This window comes from Geospiza fortis, unplaced genomic scaffold (assembly GCF_000277835.1).
Source record: "Geospiza fortis unplaced genomic scaffold, GeoFor_1.0 scaffold200, whole genome shotgun sequence".
Taxonomy (NCBI): Eukaryota; Metazoa; Chordata; class Aves; order Passeriformes; family Thraupidae; genus Geospiza; species Geospiza fortis.
This window is the reverse complement of record NW_005054353.1, coordinates 2,514,603-2,532,994: the sequence shown is the minus strand read 5'-3', so window position 1 is coordinate 2,532,994 and position 18,392 is coordinate 2,514,603. Positions and strand designations below refer to the sequence as shown.

Sequence of the window (18,392 nt, the reverse complement as noted above, 5' to 3'; positions counted from 1 at the left end):
CCCCCCCCAAAAACAAAAAACACCAGAAAAAAATTTCCCCCAAGAATAATTCAAAAAACAGGGGAAGAAAAAAAACCAAATAATAAACCACAAGTCCCCTTGACCTGTGTCATAGATAGTTATTGATCTGGTTCTCTTGGGAGCCGACAGCCCAAGTGCTGTGACAGAACTACACACCCTTACACACGTTACAAAAACTTCACTGGAATGATCCCACAAGAGCCGAACCATATTGTGGGTGCAGCCTCCAAGGGGCACATCAAGCAACAACACTGTACTCACGAAGGAAAACAACAAAGGCTGTTTTTTGTAGGACTCCTGTCAGGCCAAGGAACACAAGAGTATTAACGTGCATACCATATCCAATAGCCAGTAGTCACAACTAAGTAGTGTCTTTTTTTAGGCCCATCCATGGCCAGTTTTCACTGACGCAAATACTACAGAAAAGAACAGAATGTCATTTACCAGTCTGCGCTCTGAACACTTAAACAACAGCAAAGTTGTCCTTTTGGTACGCAACATTTCTGCAATGTAGGAGTAGCTGTGCCTGCCTATTACTTCACAGTCAATTATCCTTACTCTTCCATAAGAAAAGGAGCCAATGCCATCTAGTAGTCAGTGCAGGGAACTTTTTGTTCACATCTGAAAATACCAGGAATGCTTCTACACGAAAATTATATTTGTGACATTCTTTTTACCCACTTGTCCTTCACACAAAGGGCTCAGAGTAAAGATGAACATCAAAAATATCAGACAATTCTGTTACAGAACAGCATCTTAGAGAGAAACATCATGATCTCTTGCTAAAAATATAGTGAAATGGAGAAAGCTTCAGTTAACGTAATAAAATTAGGTGAAAAGGGTGTTGCCATGGGCATACGGATATAACAGAAGGAACACAGACAATATTTCTACCCAACACTGCACTATCTAAACAAATTCAACACGAAGGCTAAATCCAAAAGTCTCAAAATAAGCAACTATGGAACTGATATTTAAGTGTTTGACCAAAGCACCACATGGGAAAATACCAACAATCAATGCAGAAGAGCAGGGGGGAAAAAAAGGGGAAAAAAAAAGAAAAAAAAAATCCACTAAAAAATTTAAATAAAAAAACTCAACGTAAACAATCATCTGTAATCACAATTACTGCAGAGACCACAAAGCTGTGGGTTTTTTTAATCTACTGCTCTGTAGCAAAACTGGGAATACTAGCAGGACTTCCCAATACCTATGGCGGGCCATGGCTAAAGATATACATGTTATTTTAACTGTGCTACTCCACATCCAGTGCTTCAGAGAGCACGGCAGTCCATGAATTTTCCTGTGTCCAGCGTAGCCCTAAGTACTCCTCCACTCCCTCCACCTGCCACCTCTCCCAGCTCTGTTTCACTTCCCTCCTACAGATAATTCACGTTGATGGAGCCTCAGGTAATCACAAGCAGTCCTAGACATTAGTATGCAAGAGATCCAGCATCTCAGCTGTACCACATTCTTCCCTGAATCACAGCTTCCCTTTCCTCTCCCCACAACCTTTCACAAGATCAAGCAGAAACTCCCCCAGACATTATCTGACAGCTCTGCTGATGGGCTAAGAAAAGGCAATGTAAGCACCTCCAAAATACCATAACAATATAAAGCAACATAAAGGGACTACTCCCAGCACACAAAGTGCCAAATTCATTCTCCAAAGTCACTCAATACTTTGACTCAACTGTGCAGATGAATCTATGCAATTGGTAATTGAAAGGGAACATTTGGGCTTTCTCTGTACACAAAGATTTGAACAAGTATAACTGAGAAGCCTTCTCTAATGAGGCTGGTGATCATTCACACTAAGAACACCTCAACCAAACAGACTTACACTGAATTAAGCAGACTTCAGATAGCACCCTAGTTTGCCCACTTGGTATCTGAGAGTTACAAAGGTTAACAACAATCTCAGTGTCAAACTACACAACAGTGCAAATAGTCTACTTTACAATACATATGCTTATCACAGCATGATTTTTTTTACAAACTGCATGAATGAATATGAACTAATCACATTCCAGTCAAAATCTTTAAAATAAACTTCAACAGAATTACTTAAGTATGGCTAAACAGAATTTATTACATTTTTCCCAGTGGTAAAGGATGAATTCTAACCATTAGCACACACGTAAAAAATTCAATTCTAGGTTAGATAGAACTGATGATTATTGTTAACATTAAACAAGACCAAAAGAAGTCATCTTGTATAGCAATAATGAGGCATCTCATTTTCTTCTTATTATTATAAGCTGCAGTAAATGCAATGAGTTGTACTGCACATGTCAATCTACAAATTAAACACAAATGTCATAATATAATTTTACAGCTTCCCTTCATAAACAAGTTTTAAAAGTTGAAGCGGTTGTAATAATAACAAAAACCCCCAAACATCTTGTGATAACAAAAAGCAAAATGCAACTCTTACCACTCCCAGTTTTTCAGAGGCATTAGCTTTCCACAGGCGAATATTCATCTCATCTGAGCCACACAGAATGTATTTGTTATCTGAAGTCCATTTTACGGTGATGACGTGCTGCATTCGTTTGGTATGATAAACCTCCCTAGAGCAGAGAAACATTTTTAAATTATCTATCATCACTTTTCTCACCATTACTTTTAAAATAGCAGAGAGCATTCTGTTCAAGGCAAAATATTTTTATATTTTCTTGCTGTTGTTTTTAAAAAAATCTGACCTTTTTAAACACTTCTGATCTTACCTTTCTATAGATAGAGATTCAAAGGAAGTGTGATAGACTGATAAAGAACTACCTAGGATAAGCTGCTTTTTAAATAAGTGCTTCCACAGAAATCATAGTAATGAGTTAAATAATAACTCTTTTTTCAAATCATGCTAAGGGTATACAGTATGAAATGCATACTGTTCCTGAAGTAATTTTGATTAATATGCTTTTACACCGAGATTAATACAGAATGGGAATGCAGAAAACAGATGCCAAAGAATCTGACACCAAACAGCAACAAAACACCTCCCAGCTGTCCATTTATGATATGGCAATGGATTTGCTACTCTTCATTGTGATTTCCCTCCTTTACCCAAAAATGGACTCCATTTCTTTTTTAATTTCCACTGATCAGACTCCTGCTCAACAAGTGCTGTTGAAAAATGTTTCTGCATGCTGCATTTAAATCAATATTTAAGTTAAACTTTTGTCTAAACTTTTGTTAAATTTTTGTCTAATTTTTTGAAGTATGTATCAAGCAAGTTTATTCTTTTATTTCTCCTATAAAAATAAAGGACTAAATACACTTTTTTTGGGAATTCTATTTATTAGCATTCTGAATTAGCATTCTGAAAAGAAGGAAGAAGGTCTATTTATTGTCTACCAATAGTCATTCCTTTGATGCATCAGTCATGCACTACAGCTTATTCTCTTTCTTCCATTCAGTTATTTTTGCAAGGAAAACCCAAGTAATAATGTAAAAGAAACACAGAAGCAACACCTATTCAAGTGGTGTGGAGAAACTAGACTGGGGTTGAGTTGAAATGGTTGAAAGAAAAGTAATCAATATATCAGAATAAATAAGCTTTAATAAGCTTAATCACCTCTTTTAATTTAATTCACCAGGAAGCAATACTCTACAAGAACAACTATGTGGAAGACTGAGCACAACTACCATCAGAAAACATTAATACTCACATCAGCTTTTCACTGTTTAATGGCATGAGTGCACATCTGCACTTTCACAAGAACTTCTATGTTTTACTTTCCTTCTACCACATGACTCAGTAACAAAGCTTTTCTTCACCCACCTTTGGGGAACTAAGTCATTTTCCTTTTCATACTTTGAATTTGCAGCCTTTGCCTATCCTGTGGCTGTCATCACAAGGTATTAAATGTAATTTTTCAGGGACAGGAAAAACAGAAAACATGGCCAAATAACCTGGATCTGTCATTTAGAAGTTTGCACAGAAATACAGTTCTGTTTGCTAAGCATTTACTAAATTTAATCAACTTCATAAAAAATCTTATTTCTTAGGGCTAAACAATTTCACTATTTGAATTTTCATTTAAAAATAAAAGAGAAAGCAACTGCAGTTGGGAGTTTTTCAGATTGGGAGGACATCAGAAGTAAAAACTAGAATAGCACCAGGATCCTTATTTAGAGGTGTTCCTAACTGCCCTCTCAGTTTTCCAAGCAGGATCAGACCTTCTATTTAGAGACTTTCTCCATTCTGTGAGATTAATATGAACTGCGCAATTCTAAAGAAGCCCAGCTTCTAAAGAAATTTAAGTGTACCAGAACACTCTAATCAGCTTACATGAGGCAAAATTTTTCATCTGTAAAGCTTCTCCTCACTAGATTTATGGCTACAACACAAAAGGGGGAAAAGTGTGGACAAAGAAAAACCCCTTCCACAGGCATTGGCAACAATCTGCTAAAATGTGAAATAAAGTCTTTTACTGTTGTGTTATGGGGTCTGAAAACTTCTGCTCAGTGATGTGTGTTAACTTTACATATCACCACTTCTGTGAACATTCTTAATTCATACAAAGAAGCTGCTAACCATATTGTTTAATAATGCAAGTCATAAAAAAACCCCAAACCTACAGAGAAACTGCACCATCTAATTACATTTAAAGTATTATTGCAAGACAAAAAGAACATGAAAACTATCTGTAGATTACGTATAGAGGGAATGTAAAGAGCCCCTCCCACTATTTAATGCAGCACAGGAGCACAAACAGTTACAGAGCATGCACAATTTCATCAACCAATAATAAAAACATATTCCTTCACCAAAACCAGTATTTCAACGTTTTCACCCTCTTGACTTGGTAACAACCTTCTGGGAGGACAAGGTTGGAGAGAGGAAGTCAAGCAGAAGTAAAATAAAGTCAAGAATAAAGAAAAAGGAGGAAGAACTGACAAGAAAGAATAATGAAGGCAGGTTTATGAAGATCAAATAATACCAGAAAGATCAGATAACTTGCTCCAGTTTCATGAAACTGAAAGAAAACCAAAAAATAATGGAGACACAGTAGATTCAATCTGAACTCCAGCAAAATATTTAATATACTGACTTATGAAACCTTACATGAAAAACAAACTCCACGTGAATTGTATTCAAAGCACTGTATTACAAATCAAAACCAGGTTAACAAAATATGAACAAAAGGTAGTAAATGCACTGAAATAGATCACAAAAGGGTCCCAAACTGATCCTCAGGAATTCATACAGCAATCTATTTTACATAATGTCTTCAGCAATCATCCACATAGGATGAAGACAATCCCTAGGAAACCAAATGCTACAATGCTGTAATACATGGCAAACTCAAGTGGTGACAAAAACAGAACAAAGCAACCTAAAACGACTAAAGACGCATCAACAGGGAAATCAAATGGGATTCATCATGGTAAAATACAAATGACATGAGCACAGTAATCCACTCTAATTTTAATTCCACATTGTGGAAGTACTGCTACTTGTTAAATAGTTCTACTCTTGATTCATTCTCCAGAATTAAGTCAACTACACAGCCTTTCAGTTTCAAGCTACTGACAGAAAAAGATTTCAACATTCACAGGAAGCAAATGCCCCAGTGAAGATGTTAATGAATGAATTAGTAATTTTGAGGATTTGGGAGGAACTCACCGGAATTAAGAGAGAGGAAGTGTAAAACTACTCACCTGCTGTGACCTTTGTCTACAGGAAAAATGCGGATGGACTTGTCAAAGCTGGCAGACACAAATTCTTTCCCAGTGGGTGAATAATCCACGTCAAGGACAGCAGACACATGATCCATGTGCACCATCACAGGCGATTCAAGAAAGCGCATATCAAAAGTATATAAGCTTTAAAATAAAGACATCAGTAGCTTAGTATCAGAACAAGTCCTAAGTAAACAGTACATTTTACATAAACCACACTTAAGGACAGAGCCATCTTGCAGAGGGAACTCCTTAAAACAGCTCATAATATGTGAAAAGAAAGAAAATAGCATTGTTTAGGGTTTGAAAGAAGCTTGTTAATCAGAGGAACTAGTTATTGGATCAGGTTTCTTGCTCCCTATCAAAGGACAGATAGGCTCCACTTCATCATCTGTCCATGGGTCAGATTGCAGGCAACACACTGGCCTCCTTTACTCCATCTTCCCATGTAAGTATGCACCTGAACTTGTACAAGCACCTCTCAATCATTACAGCAAGCCCATCAGCTCTGAAAGGTTCCTTAATATTCCCGTGCTATGAACTCCTAGTAATTCAGAGTCTACTGTAAAGTTCCACTTGGTTGGCATCCTTTGTCACTGCCTAATTATCTTAGGCAGACAAGTGCAAGGAAAGCTTGGTGTAGCAAGTCTAGGAGTGCAGGGAAAGCTTGGTCCTTACCCATGGAGATGCTAGTTCAGCAGAGCACACTATCCACAGAAAAACATGGAAAGCAGGTGTTTTATGTTAAAAGTAAAAACCCAGCTGCTGGACCACAGCTGGTTTGCTCTTAAGGACTTGAAAGCTCAAATAAAGCCTACCTCTACTCCCTTTGAATAAAGAAGGGAGGCATAATCAACATGCAGATCATCAAATAAGCATATGTGCTTTACAGACAATGCATTTATTGGAACCTGATTAAGATATACTATTTAGTAGAACTATTAGGTTAAAAAATTTAATTCAACAGATTTCTCACCTTCCTTTCTGCAGATGAATGCATAACTGAAATTAAATATATCTTACTGAATACTATAATGGTGATTATTGCTTTTTCCTTCTAAATTCCCCAAGTATGCAGCATCTTATTCAAAATTGCTGCTCCATATAACCAGCAAATACTTGCATATGCATTGTTGATGTGTCCATTTGCCTTTGCATATTAAATCCTTCAGGCTGCAAGAGAACAGTTGTCCCTGACAGCAACAGCTATAATTTTTAGTTTAGCAAGAGGAAGAAAAAAAAAATTGAAAAAACCCAAACCGGCCAAAAACTAAATGCATAAACAAAAACCTCAAACTTATAAACAAACAGATTAGGTAGTCTAATAGTTTTACCATAACATAAATACAAGAAAAACAGCACATTGAATATAACACCACTTTCAAGGTCTGAGCCAGATTCCGTTTCCTTAGAAAAACAGCCTTAAGATAAGTGATAAAATTTCTATGTTCTAGAAGAAAACAGTGATCTATTGTTAGATCACTGACTTCCTGGAAAAAAGGATATGGAGCATATTTGCAATGGCCTAGTTTTGAAGAGACAGCTTTTTCAATATCAGATTAGCTGTTCACATGAATAGTATTGTTCAAAAGTAAAAAACTGCTCCGAGACATTGAAAGGATAAGTACTGCAGTCTACAGAACTGTCTCACGAAAGATTAATTTTTTTTTTTTAAGAAATGTTCTCATGAAAATAGCTGATCAGTACAATGTATCAAGCTTCACAAGAGCTGGCAAGAAAATGAACACTTATATTGCCTCAGACTGGACCAGTAGTACTTATTTTCCAGGCCCCATCTCAAGGTACACTTGCATTGAGCTGCATTTATTCTAAGTTACACTGCTTTTTACCCCCCAGGTACTGAGACACACAGAGAGAGGCAGTCTACTATCAATTCATATTTCTTAAAATCAGTATTCCCATAATTCTCTAGGTTATAAAGCAATTCAAATTTAGAGTTTGAGTAGTCTTTTAAAAATTTATTTTAGCACAATCATAAATAACCAAGATACAGATGAAAAATGTAACCTGTCCAGGATTATCAAAAATCAACGTAACACTTACTTGTAATCTTCATTGGCTGCAGTAAAAATGAAAGCTTCCATAGGGTTCCAACACAGTGTATTTGTCCTCATGTTCAAGATAACCTGAAATATATTTACACATTGCTACCTTGTTAAAGGCAGTAAAATACTCACTGCAGTTCAAAACTTCCTACATAGCCCTGAAGACAAGGACTTGGTAGATAGATAATTATGGCAGAGGAATAGTACATGACAGAATGTTTCCTCAGCAGTGTTAGAAGTGAAACCCAAGAACATCCTGTCTCTCATTACATGCTTCTGCTTTGGGCTACACAACAATTAAATTTTCCTCTGTAAATCACCTTAGAATCAAATTCTTCTAAGTGGTCATTTAACATGGCAACCTGTTAGTGGTCAACAAGTAAATCTGGAACTTCCAAAAAATGTTGCTTCTGTGTCCTATTTACAGGAACCTTTAGTTAAGTAATCTATAGACACACCTAATTAAATGGTTATTTCAAGGGACATAGTCATTAATTGAAGCTGTGAACCAACATTTGCAAAGCAATTGTAACATGTTTATGTTCTCCCAGTAATTACGCCTTCATTATTTTATGTCTAAAATTGCAGTTCACCAATTCTCCTGGCCAGCTGCCATTTCTTGTGGAAGTGCCAAGCAAGGCACACAGAAGTTACTGTGTTGTCAGGTACTCAGCACTCTCACTGTACTAGCAGTGAATCATTCCTCACACATTTGTAAGATTTGCTTGCTGCTTGTAAGCATATGGCCAACAAAGAGGCCAGCTGGCCCTGAAGTGGGAGGAAGGCAGCTGATAACAGATTAATAAAACCCTTCTGCTTTCTAACTGCAGACTAGACAAGAGGCACTAGCAAGCTATATGTTGGATGTCCCCACCTTGGAGGACAGCTGGGCCCCTGTGGGACAAGGCAAGGCAGGGACAAAGTCATCTGACACATCAGACACTGTAGTTTTGGCTCCTGCAGAGTCTGAGAGGAACTTCCAACCATTTACTTGAAAATAAGAGCTATACAGTATGCCTGACACAAAGTGGATGTGTAATTACAGAGCAACTGATTAACAAACTGAACAACTCTAAACAGGATTTTCTACAATGCTCCAGGCCAGCTATAATCCTACTTTAAAATCCTGAAATTTGGGTGTTTAACAGTATGGTATTCAAATCTCATTTTTATTCTTGGCTTACTATGCTGAACACCATAAATTTACACACCTATTTCAGAATATAGTTGTACAATTATAACCCTTACAGTAATGAACACAGCCTCAAAACAAGTTAATAGTGATGATTTTACTGAACATCCCTCCAAAAGATTGCAATGAATGTGCGACTATTCCTGTAATTCTCATTCTCCCCAAATCCTCATTCCCTAGGTGACACCATCCTGTTCATTATAAAGTCTGTGCTGCAGAACACTGCTTATTTTCAGGAACTGCATGCAGCCAGAAGGGAATGTAACCACCAGATCTCTAAAGTGATCTCTAGTTTAAAAAGCAGACACTGAGATGTCCTCTGTTTACACTAATGTGACAACTAGAATTTGCTCAGATTTCAGTATTGTTCAAGTTATAAAACTTGCACAAAACTGGGAAGTTAATAATCAAGGACTGTTCTTTATTCCTTCCTGGTACAAGTTTACCAGCCACTGCAAAATAAGCACACAATTAACGTCAGCCCACCAAAGCTATAATAAGTACTTTAGGTCATTTTACAAAATAACTTCAATATTGCTAAAAATCCAGCTCTTTCAAACGGAGTCAAGTTCTGTCACGCTCCAAATCTCTATTTCTTCACCAAAATTTACAAGCCTTCAGTTGATTTCAGCAGTGGCTTTTGGAATTAAAGTAGTGCCTAAGAAATGAGATTGTCTCTACAGTTCTAGCATTAGGTTTAGTAACAACTATGTAAGGCAACCTGGGCTGGAAATGATTTAAGTTGCTGTAAATACATTAATAATGGCATTTCAGAACTATCTAAACCCATGCCAGAGCCATTTTTAACTGCCATTTTTTATCTATTGTACATCTTCTTAGAAAATGGGTACATTTAAGTCCCCATTAAGACAAGTCAAAATTGTGAAGTCCCCGAAGACTTGGTTCTCTGGGTTTAATTATTTTAACTGTGAACAGTTGCTTATAAAGAATGTCAGTCTGGAAATGCTGAGATTATTTTAATACAGAAACATTACCCAAATAATTAACCTGTCTTCCTTTACTACCAGCAAGGTTTTTGGTTGAGATGAACACCTAAGAATGTAACAAGCAAGAGAAAACACAGCTCCTGTCAGCTGTTAAAATGCTAAAGTCTATCTTTACAACACCCTAAGCTTTCCTGATCCCACAGGTTGCACAAGAATGACTTTTAAAGTGTACCAATTCCTATCAGAACATTTTCCTCTTGTCTTTCAACAGAATTGCTTTCATTCATCTTCCCCAGCTTTTTTTAGACTAGTTTTTCTTTTGAACCTAGGTAGCATCTCACTATCTCATCCCTCCCTTTTTAAAACTTAAGGCTTTGAAACCCACACTCAGGACAAACGGGCAACAGAGCTACACAATGTGAGAAATGTGTGAATAGGAATGCATGTGTGATGTACTCCTATTTCCATTCATGAAAGAACTCCCACTGAGTTCCAACTGCTCTGCTGAGCAAATCCCAGGAATGCAGCAGTGCCAGAAAGCAGTGCCCATACATAAGTATGGTAACACTAATAAGCAAAACCAATCTCCTACGAGTTCCAGAGTTCTTCGCTCTCAATGCAGAAATGGACATTTCACCTCCTCTCCACAGAATTATCCCTATCCCAGGAGGAAACCCAGTACTGTGCCCATGGAAACAAGGAAGTCCTAACCAGTGTTTTATTCTTACAGCAGGAAATGCACCTCAGCACACTGCTTACATGAGATACACAAACACGTGCACACAGTCTACAGTAATTCTATATCCACACGTATGTACAGTCATATATTTAGCATATATACATATGTAAAATTCTCATAGATTCAAACTTTGTTCACAAAGGACTCAACTGCATCCTTTGCTGCAGCTCAACAGCACCGGCTGGGCTCATTTCAATATTCAGGTCTTTAGCTGGCATCACTGACAAGTTTCTATAAGCACTGCCTCAGTGGCCCAAATGAAACTTCACTAAAAATTGTTGGGGCACAGGGAGAGAAAGAAACACTGTTATGCCAACAACTTTCTTTTTATAACTAAGTACCATTTTATGTTGTAGCGTGTATCAGCTCAATGACACTGCAGACAGTATGTAACACTGAGTGCATACTCACAAGCCAGAATATTGTATTTCAAGAAGAATACTGTTAAAATAGATCTGGGGCTTAGAACTACTGAACTTGATTGAGGTTTGATAGGTGTGTATGAATTACCAGCCTCTTATCTAAATAAATATAAATATTCTGTTAAATAGGAATCTTTAGGTCATCGGTATGTTCCACATATAAATATTATTTTGATTACACTGCAAAGGATTTCTGAATGTTTATGGTGGGTGTATAGGGAAGGGTTTATGTCCCTTTGAAAAAAAACCACCTTTTCAAATACAGAGCAAGGCTCTCCAGTGATGAAGTTAGCTTGTTTCCTTCTGGTAAGGAAGAGAAAAAAAATTTTAAAAAAATCACACATACATAGACAGAATGCAATACAGGAACATAAAGTTCTTATTGTGAAATTGCTGTCAGGTCAGGCACTTGATCAAGAATTACAACAGAGTGAGCATGACAGCCTGTCTGAATGCAGAAAAAGGCCCTTCTAACTCTGCATTGTTTAAATCCCAACGTTAATTCAAACTCAGAAGACTCAGACAATGAAAACTCAGTTAACTCAGATTTCAGAGCTTCCCATTCTCTACTGTCACCAACAGTTACAAGCTATTAATATATTCAGTATCATTATTAGCACCAGTAATTAATCTTAAAAAGAAAAATATTACCTTCTTTAATGGAGTTGATTTTCTCATATCATACAGCACAATATTTCTGTCAGAAGCACAGCTTCCCAAAAGGTAAGTCTGAAAAAAAAAACCAAAATCAGTGTGTATAGTCTTTTGAATACTTACAGAGTGTGGTTAACAGCTTACATCAGATATCTAAGCTATTTCACAAAGCTGGTCATGAGTTTCTTTTCCAGTCAAGGAAATACCTTCATCATTTTTCTGTGCAGCTAATTACCCAGCACAAACATTTTAAATAGCTTTCCCTGTAAGATCCAGAATCCATGCAGTGCCCTCTACTTTAAAACTAACAGACAATTCCTCATAAACACCTTTTCTATGAGCACAGCCCAGTCAAGGGGTATAACAGAAGTGCTGTAAAAGATCAAATGCAATTGTTTTGCTGTGGGACAGGTGAGAAGTCTCAGTCACAGGGAGTAGAATACTGGAACAGATGAACTGGCAGCTCCTCAGCCACTTAACTGCTACACTGTATGACTGAGCTACTAGGTATGTTGTTGTTGTGGGCAGAATGGAGACTGCTCTGCTTTTGTTTCTCCTCTCCCATACTAGCAGAGACAAAAGATAGGAAGATAAAATTGTATGGTACCACATTCCAAAATAATATAACCATCAAAATCTATATACGCATCTCCTTACATATTCCATTAAAACATAAAATCTAAATTTAGAAGAAAAAAAATCAAGATGGTATAAACAGAGTTTACATTTCATATTGTTCAAGAAAAATACTAATTTCCAATATATTACACAATCATTACCTCAATGGGATTAAATTTTACACTGCTTATGCTATCAAAACCCCAAGTCAGAGAACACTTGGGGCTTGTCCTTTGTTCATCCCAAATGTCCACTTGATGGCCACAGGTAGCAAAAACAGGCTCCTTCCAGTGGTGATCAATTCCTGTATACACTGTCTTTAAGGGAAAATAACAAAAAACAAAGCAACAATTTTAAAACCCAATTGTATGCATAAAATACTCCATTATGTTCTGTTAGAAAAAAAAATCAACAAATCTTTGCATGTGGAGTCTCACATGGTTTTTCTCATTTATATTACTGAAAATTAAGTCATCATTGCTACTAAAAACTAAGCCTTATCAGATGCACCCCTTCCAGTAGGCAAGCTTTCTTTTCCATTTAAGGTGCATGAATGCATTTTTTGGTAATTTACAGTGGAGTTGGCGCTAAAGGCATATCTACAAAATCCTGTCTAATTTTAAAGTAAATGAAAAATTTAAGAGTGCAATTGTATTTTCAGTGGGGATCTGAACGGATTTCACAGACATTACAATAACTAAAGAGTTTCAAACCATCAATTTGAAAAAAGCGTTTAATGTTTTTCTTAACACAAGCTTATCATAAATTCAAAGTGCCAAAATATCTATTTTTAGACTGCTTTTGTCAATAAGGAAGATGTAAAGTTAGTATTTTGTATTGAATGGCTGTGAGATTGATATGAAAAGTAACCTATTTAATGCAGACTAAGCACTGACAATACACATCTGAAGAGACTACAGAGAAATGTGACCAGTTTGCAGGAAAGGGATAATTAGTACAGACAGAGCTAAGCAGTCTCTGGTGGCATCCGAGGAGTCCTTTCTGGTTACATGTAAAGTAAGTGCAATAAAAACATTAAGATACTTTAAAAATGCCATAATAAAATTTGATGCCAGCAAATTACAACCCATTATGATAACAGGTGATATCAAATTATTTCTCTCTCCTTCAAAAGCTAGATATGATTCAAACTTAATTCAAAAGAAGAGGTGTGGGAAAATCAAAACTCAGATTTACTACCTTTCCAAGAATTGTATGAATAGGTTCTTCTTCTTCTCCATATTCTGGACTCTCCATTTTCCACTGTTTTATGGTTTTGTCATCACCAACCTGGAAATATTGGAAAAGTTTTATGTAAATATATTCCCTTTTATTTTGCTAGATGTGCTTTGCAATTACATATAGGAATCCTTTAAAAAAAAATATTCTGTGATATACACAAATGCTTCCTCCTGCCTGTTCATTGTTCCATTTTATACCTCCAAGCTACAGATTAGCTCTCCTGGTCATAATGTGTCATTAAAACATGTACATGGTCTGGCTGCAGTGACCATTCTTCACAGCAGCCCACCTGGTACTGTGTTTTTGATGAAAAAAACATAAGGGCTGAAAAAAACATTTGGGCTGAAACAGCCCTGATAGAGCCCCGAAGCCTTGGCTGTGCATTTCCCCCTGCTCCCACTCTGTCTCCATCATCCCTGCCTCACCCACCAGCCACAGGCTTGGGGTGGGCAGCAGACTGGGAGGGGAGACAGCCCTGACAGATGTCCTGAACTGGCCAAAGGAGTATTCCATACCCCAGAACAACACTCTGCAATAAAAGCTGCAGTACTGGGAGCAGAAAGAGGAGGTGGGGGCTAGCTCCACAGTGGCTGCTGCTCAGAGATTGTCTGGGCATCTGTCGGCTTCTGAGAGCAGGCGATGGATTCCCAGCTTGTCACTTGTTTCCCACCACCACCTTTCCTTCACCTATTCCACTGTCCCATCCTGACCCACAAGACTTTTCCAGTTTCCAGTATAGATAGCTGAATAGGAAAAAGGTGAGCTGGAATGATGGCTATTTTGTAAGGCTGAATTTTGTGGTTTTTCATCACCCTAAACTGCAAATTATCTTCTGGAAGTCACTTTGGCGAGCCTGTAATCAGTTAAAAGGCACTTTCCACCTCAGTTGCTCTGGTTGCCTGCTCCAAATTTTGTTCTACCTCTGCACTAATGCCAGCACAAGCTTTTGCAGGGCTGTGCAGTGACCTGGATCATGAAAACAGGCCTAAAAAATGTTAGCTTTACAAGTTTATCCTCCCCTCCCTGACTGCACTACTACTATTTCTCTCCCTCTCTCAATTTTCAGGCAGACATTGTCAAAAGGGGTGTAACTAACTTGGAGTCACTTAGGATTTTTTACTGTGACTTTCCCTATATCCTAACTACTGTCCCTGTGACCTGGTATATACCTTAAAAAAATAAATATACTGTAGTGAAAATGGCTCTTCTATGACCAGTTTAAACAAAGCACAACCTCAGGACACTTCCTGTTTTCAAAACCAGCTCTTGTTGTGTTATCTCAGAACTGTTTTAATGCCAACAGGAAGACATACTATTTCCAAGCAGTTTAGATGCAACTGAATCTGTTATGGTTTTTATGAATTAATAAAGCTTTATTCATCTGGAATGATCTTATCTTAATCAGATTATTTTTAATCATAGTATATGCAAATGGTTACTTTTTTGCATGGTATATGTATATGCAAATGGTTACTTTTTAACTTTTTTACGTCTTGCAATGAACATAATCCATTTACTACTTTAACAAAAACTAGTTTACTGGAGTTTTAATTACACGACCATCTGTTAGCTCTTTGCTGATATTTATCCCTTCCATGGTCTTGAATGATATCCATATCACAGCATCAGAAAAAACTTCATCCTAAATAGAACTGTTGGGTTCACTGACACATTTAATAAGTGTATTCATACAATATTTAAGTGTTCTACGGCAGAGAGCAAGCTTCTCAGTGGAAAACAGATGGTGAGCAGGTTCTCTGTGCTGCTGCACTGCTAAGGAGCCACATAATACTCACAGTGAAGAATGACGTGCCACAGAAACGGGCACACATGCCTCGAACAAAGCCTTCGTGGGCTTGTATTGTGCGGATACACTGTCGTTTGGTCAAGTTCCAAATCTTAACCTGATAAAAACAAAAAGCAAATATTCTGTAAGCTTTCTACAGCCCACAGCTGCAGTTCACAATTCAAGTACAAGAGATCACACATGTTGTAAGGAAATGGTAGAGCTGGCTTGGACACCAGTCAGATTTTATTATGTTAAAAACTAATTATTTCTTTCTTGGAAAATAATTTTAAAAGTGAGGCTCTTTTGTTCCTACCCTCCCCCCGACCTAAGCTGTATACTTTCTGCATTTTGCACTCCCATGGTTTTGAAATAGAATTCTTGCTAAAAAACAGCAGCAGTTATAAATTTAGCAAAATAATACCCCTTTAAAGACAAAAATACAAAGAAATTTGGAACCAACAGAATTTTTTCTGTCCAGCTGCTGTACTACATTGTCTATAGATGTCCACCTCTCACAGAGGTTTCTGTTCCAAAGCTTTTGGGCTCATTTAAAAATCAACAACAAAGAAATTGAGGTCACTTTTTATATTTTCATGTATTTACGGTACCCAGTACTTGCTCTATCAGTGGATAAGAAATTTGGGTAAGAACTTTCATAGAAATTTGTTCCACTTATCTCTGAAAAGGTTAACCCCCCTTATACTACTGCATGACATGAGCACTTTCTATAAAAAGCAGAAAGCAACCAACTGCCTAGAAGACCTTTAAACTGCCCTTGATTACCTTTAAAGTATTCAAGTACTATCAAATGAGCAATGCAAGGGTGAGAAAAGACAGGTGATTCAGAAAAGACAGGTAGTTTTTTCTGCCACTAGTTCCATTAGTCCTTGATTGCTATTTATAATAGTTATGTAAAACAATCAAATATATACACATAGCGTTAGCCTTTTTGAGGCAATATGAAACCCTGCTATTCCAAAACATTTTTGGTTGTATGCCCCTTCACCCTAGCCAATCTGCCAGTTGAACTTCTTTAGGGGGAGCAATCCCAATGTGTATTGGGTTTGCATGGTCAGGTTTTGGTCATGGGAGTCTACAGGGGTGGCTTCTGTGAGAAGCTGCTGGAATCTTCCTCCATGTCCAGCAGAGCCGATGCCAGCCAGCTCCCACACAGACCCACCCATGGCCAAGGCCAAGCTAATAAGAAATGGTGGCAACAACTCTGTGATAACATATTTAAAAAGGAATAAAAGTTAGCGGGCAAATGTAACTGCACTCAGAGAAGAGAGGAGCAAGAATACATGAGAGGAATAACTCTGCAGACACCAAGGTGAGGGAAGGAGGAGGAGGAAGAGCTGAGGTTCCTCTGAGCCTGTTGTGAAGACCATGGTGAGGCAGCAGTGCCCCTGGTGCCCATGGAGGAGGTTAATGGGGGTGCAGAAATCCACCTGCACCTGTGGAGAAGACTGAGGCCAGATGCACCCAAAGCAGGCTGAGATCCACGGCAAGCCCTTGCTGGAGCAGTCTCCTGGCAGGGACCTCAGGACCCATGGAGAGAGGAACCTACACTGGAGCAGGTTTCCCAGGACTTGTGACCCTGTGGGGACCCACCCCGGAGCAGCCTTTTCCTGAAGGACTACACAATGTGGAACAGTCACCCACACAACAGCACAAAAGCTGCAGCCTGTGGAAAGGACTCACACTGGAGAAGGTCATGGAGAACTGTCTCCAAGGAAGGGATCCACAGTGGAGCAGCAGAGCACCTCCTCTCCTTGAGTAGAGGCAGGAACAACTTGTAATGAACTCACTGTAACCCCCTTCCCCCATTTCCTTGTGCTGCTGGGGAGGAGAAGGGAGAGCCTGGGAAGGAGGGAGGGAGGGGTGGGGGGAAGGTAATTTTAAGGTCTTATTTTATTTCTCATTATTCCGTTATGAGTTTGTTAATAATAAATTCAATTATTAATCCCAAGTTCAGTCTGTTTGTCCCTGGTGATCTCTCCCTGCCCTTATCTCAACCCATGAACCTTTCACTAAAATCTGTCTCCCAAGTTTGTCTCCCCTGTACAGTGGCAGAGTTATAGAGCAGCAAAACTGTGTGAGGATGGAGGTAACATGCTGAACAGAGACAGAAAAGTAAGGTGTGACAAAACCAACCAAACAACCCAACAAAACACAAAAGAGAAAAAAGATGTGTGTTTGTTGTGGTTTGCAAGCTTACCTCTCCATCACAGGCTCCAGACAGCACAGTAGACAAACTTTTTGGATGTTTGGCCATGCAATTAACTCCATCTCTGTGGCCATCAAGTGAACTAAGAAAGGGTTTTGCAAACACACGTTCTAGCTTTGTGGCGTTCAGAGCTCTTGTGTACTCTCGTGCAACCTCAAATGGATGCAATGCAGGGTCATAGTTCCTTGGAACTGCAACAGAAAGAACACACATTAGAAACCCATGCTGGAGCAGGTCCAGAGGAGAGATGAGCAGAGGGACGGACTAGCTCTCCCATGAGGAAAGGCTGCAAGAGCTGGGGTTGTTCAACCTGGAGAAGAGACAGCTCAGGGCAGACCCCACTGTGGCCTTTCAGTACTTAAAGGGGGCTGTGAGAAAGATGGGGACAGACTTTTTAGACGGTCTGTTATGATATGACAATGAGTAACAGTTTTAAACTTGAAGAGGGTAAATTTAGACTAGATAGTAGCAAGAAGCGTTTTACAATGAGAAGTGTTTTACAATGCTCCCTCAAGGTTCTGATTAGTCCGAGACAGCTGAAGATGTCCCTGTTCACCACAGGGCAGGGTGTGGGGGGTTGGACTAGATAACCTTTAGAGCTCCCTTCCAACCGACAAAACTCTATTACGCTGTGTGTAAAATGAACACAATTTTTGGCAGTTTTAACAATGAACGTGTAAGAAGCAGAACTCGACGTACCAGGAATGGAAGAGCATTAAGTGCAAAAAAACTGCAAAGAGTAACCTAGGAAATACTAAGCGCAATCTCGGGGTACCAGAACAGTGAT

At 38.4% G+C, this 18,392-nt stretch overlaps 1 protein-coding gene across 1 annotated transcript in view; it reads right to left on the bottom strand.

Moving 5' to 3' along the window:
* Positions 1-18,392, bottom strand: part of DCAF13 (DDB1 and CUL4 associated factor 13) — a 26,314-nt gene that overhangs the window by 6,801 nt on the left and 1,121 nt on the right. Inside the window, exons 2-9 of the mRNA XM_005423468.2 lie at positions 17,597-17,830; positions 15,386-15,493; positions 13,548-13,637; positions 12,509-12,664; positions 11,727-11,804; positions 7,774-7,856; positions 5,689-5,853; positions 2,459-2,594 (exon numbers count right to left, since the gene is read on the bottom strand). Of these exons, the coding sequence (XP_005423525.2) occupies positions 2,459-2,594; positions 5,689-5,853; positions 7,774-7,856; positions 11,727-11,804; positions 12,509-12,664; positions 13,548-13,637; positions 15,386-15,493; positions 17,597-17,830 (1,050 nt within the window). The remainder of the gene's footprint in view (positions 1-2,458; positions 2,595-5,688; positions 5,854-7,773; positions 7,857-11,726; positions 11,805-12,508; positions 12,665-13,547; positions 13,638-15,385; positions 15,494-17,596; positions 17,831-18,392) is intronic.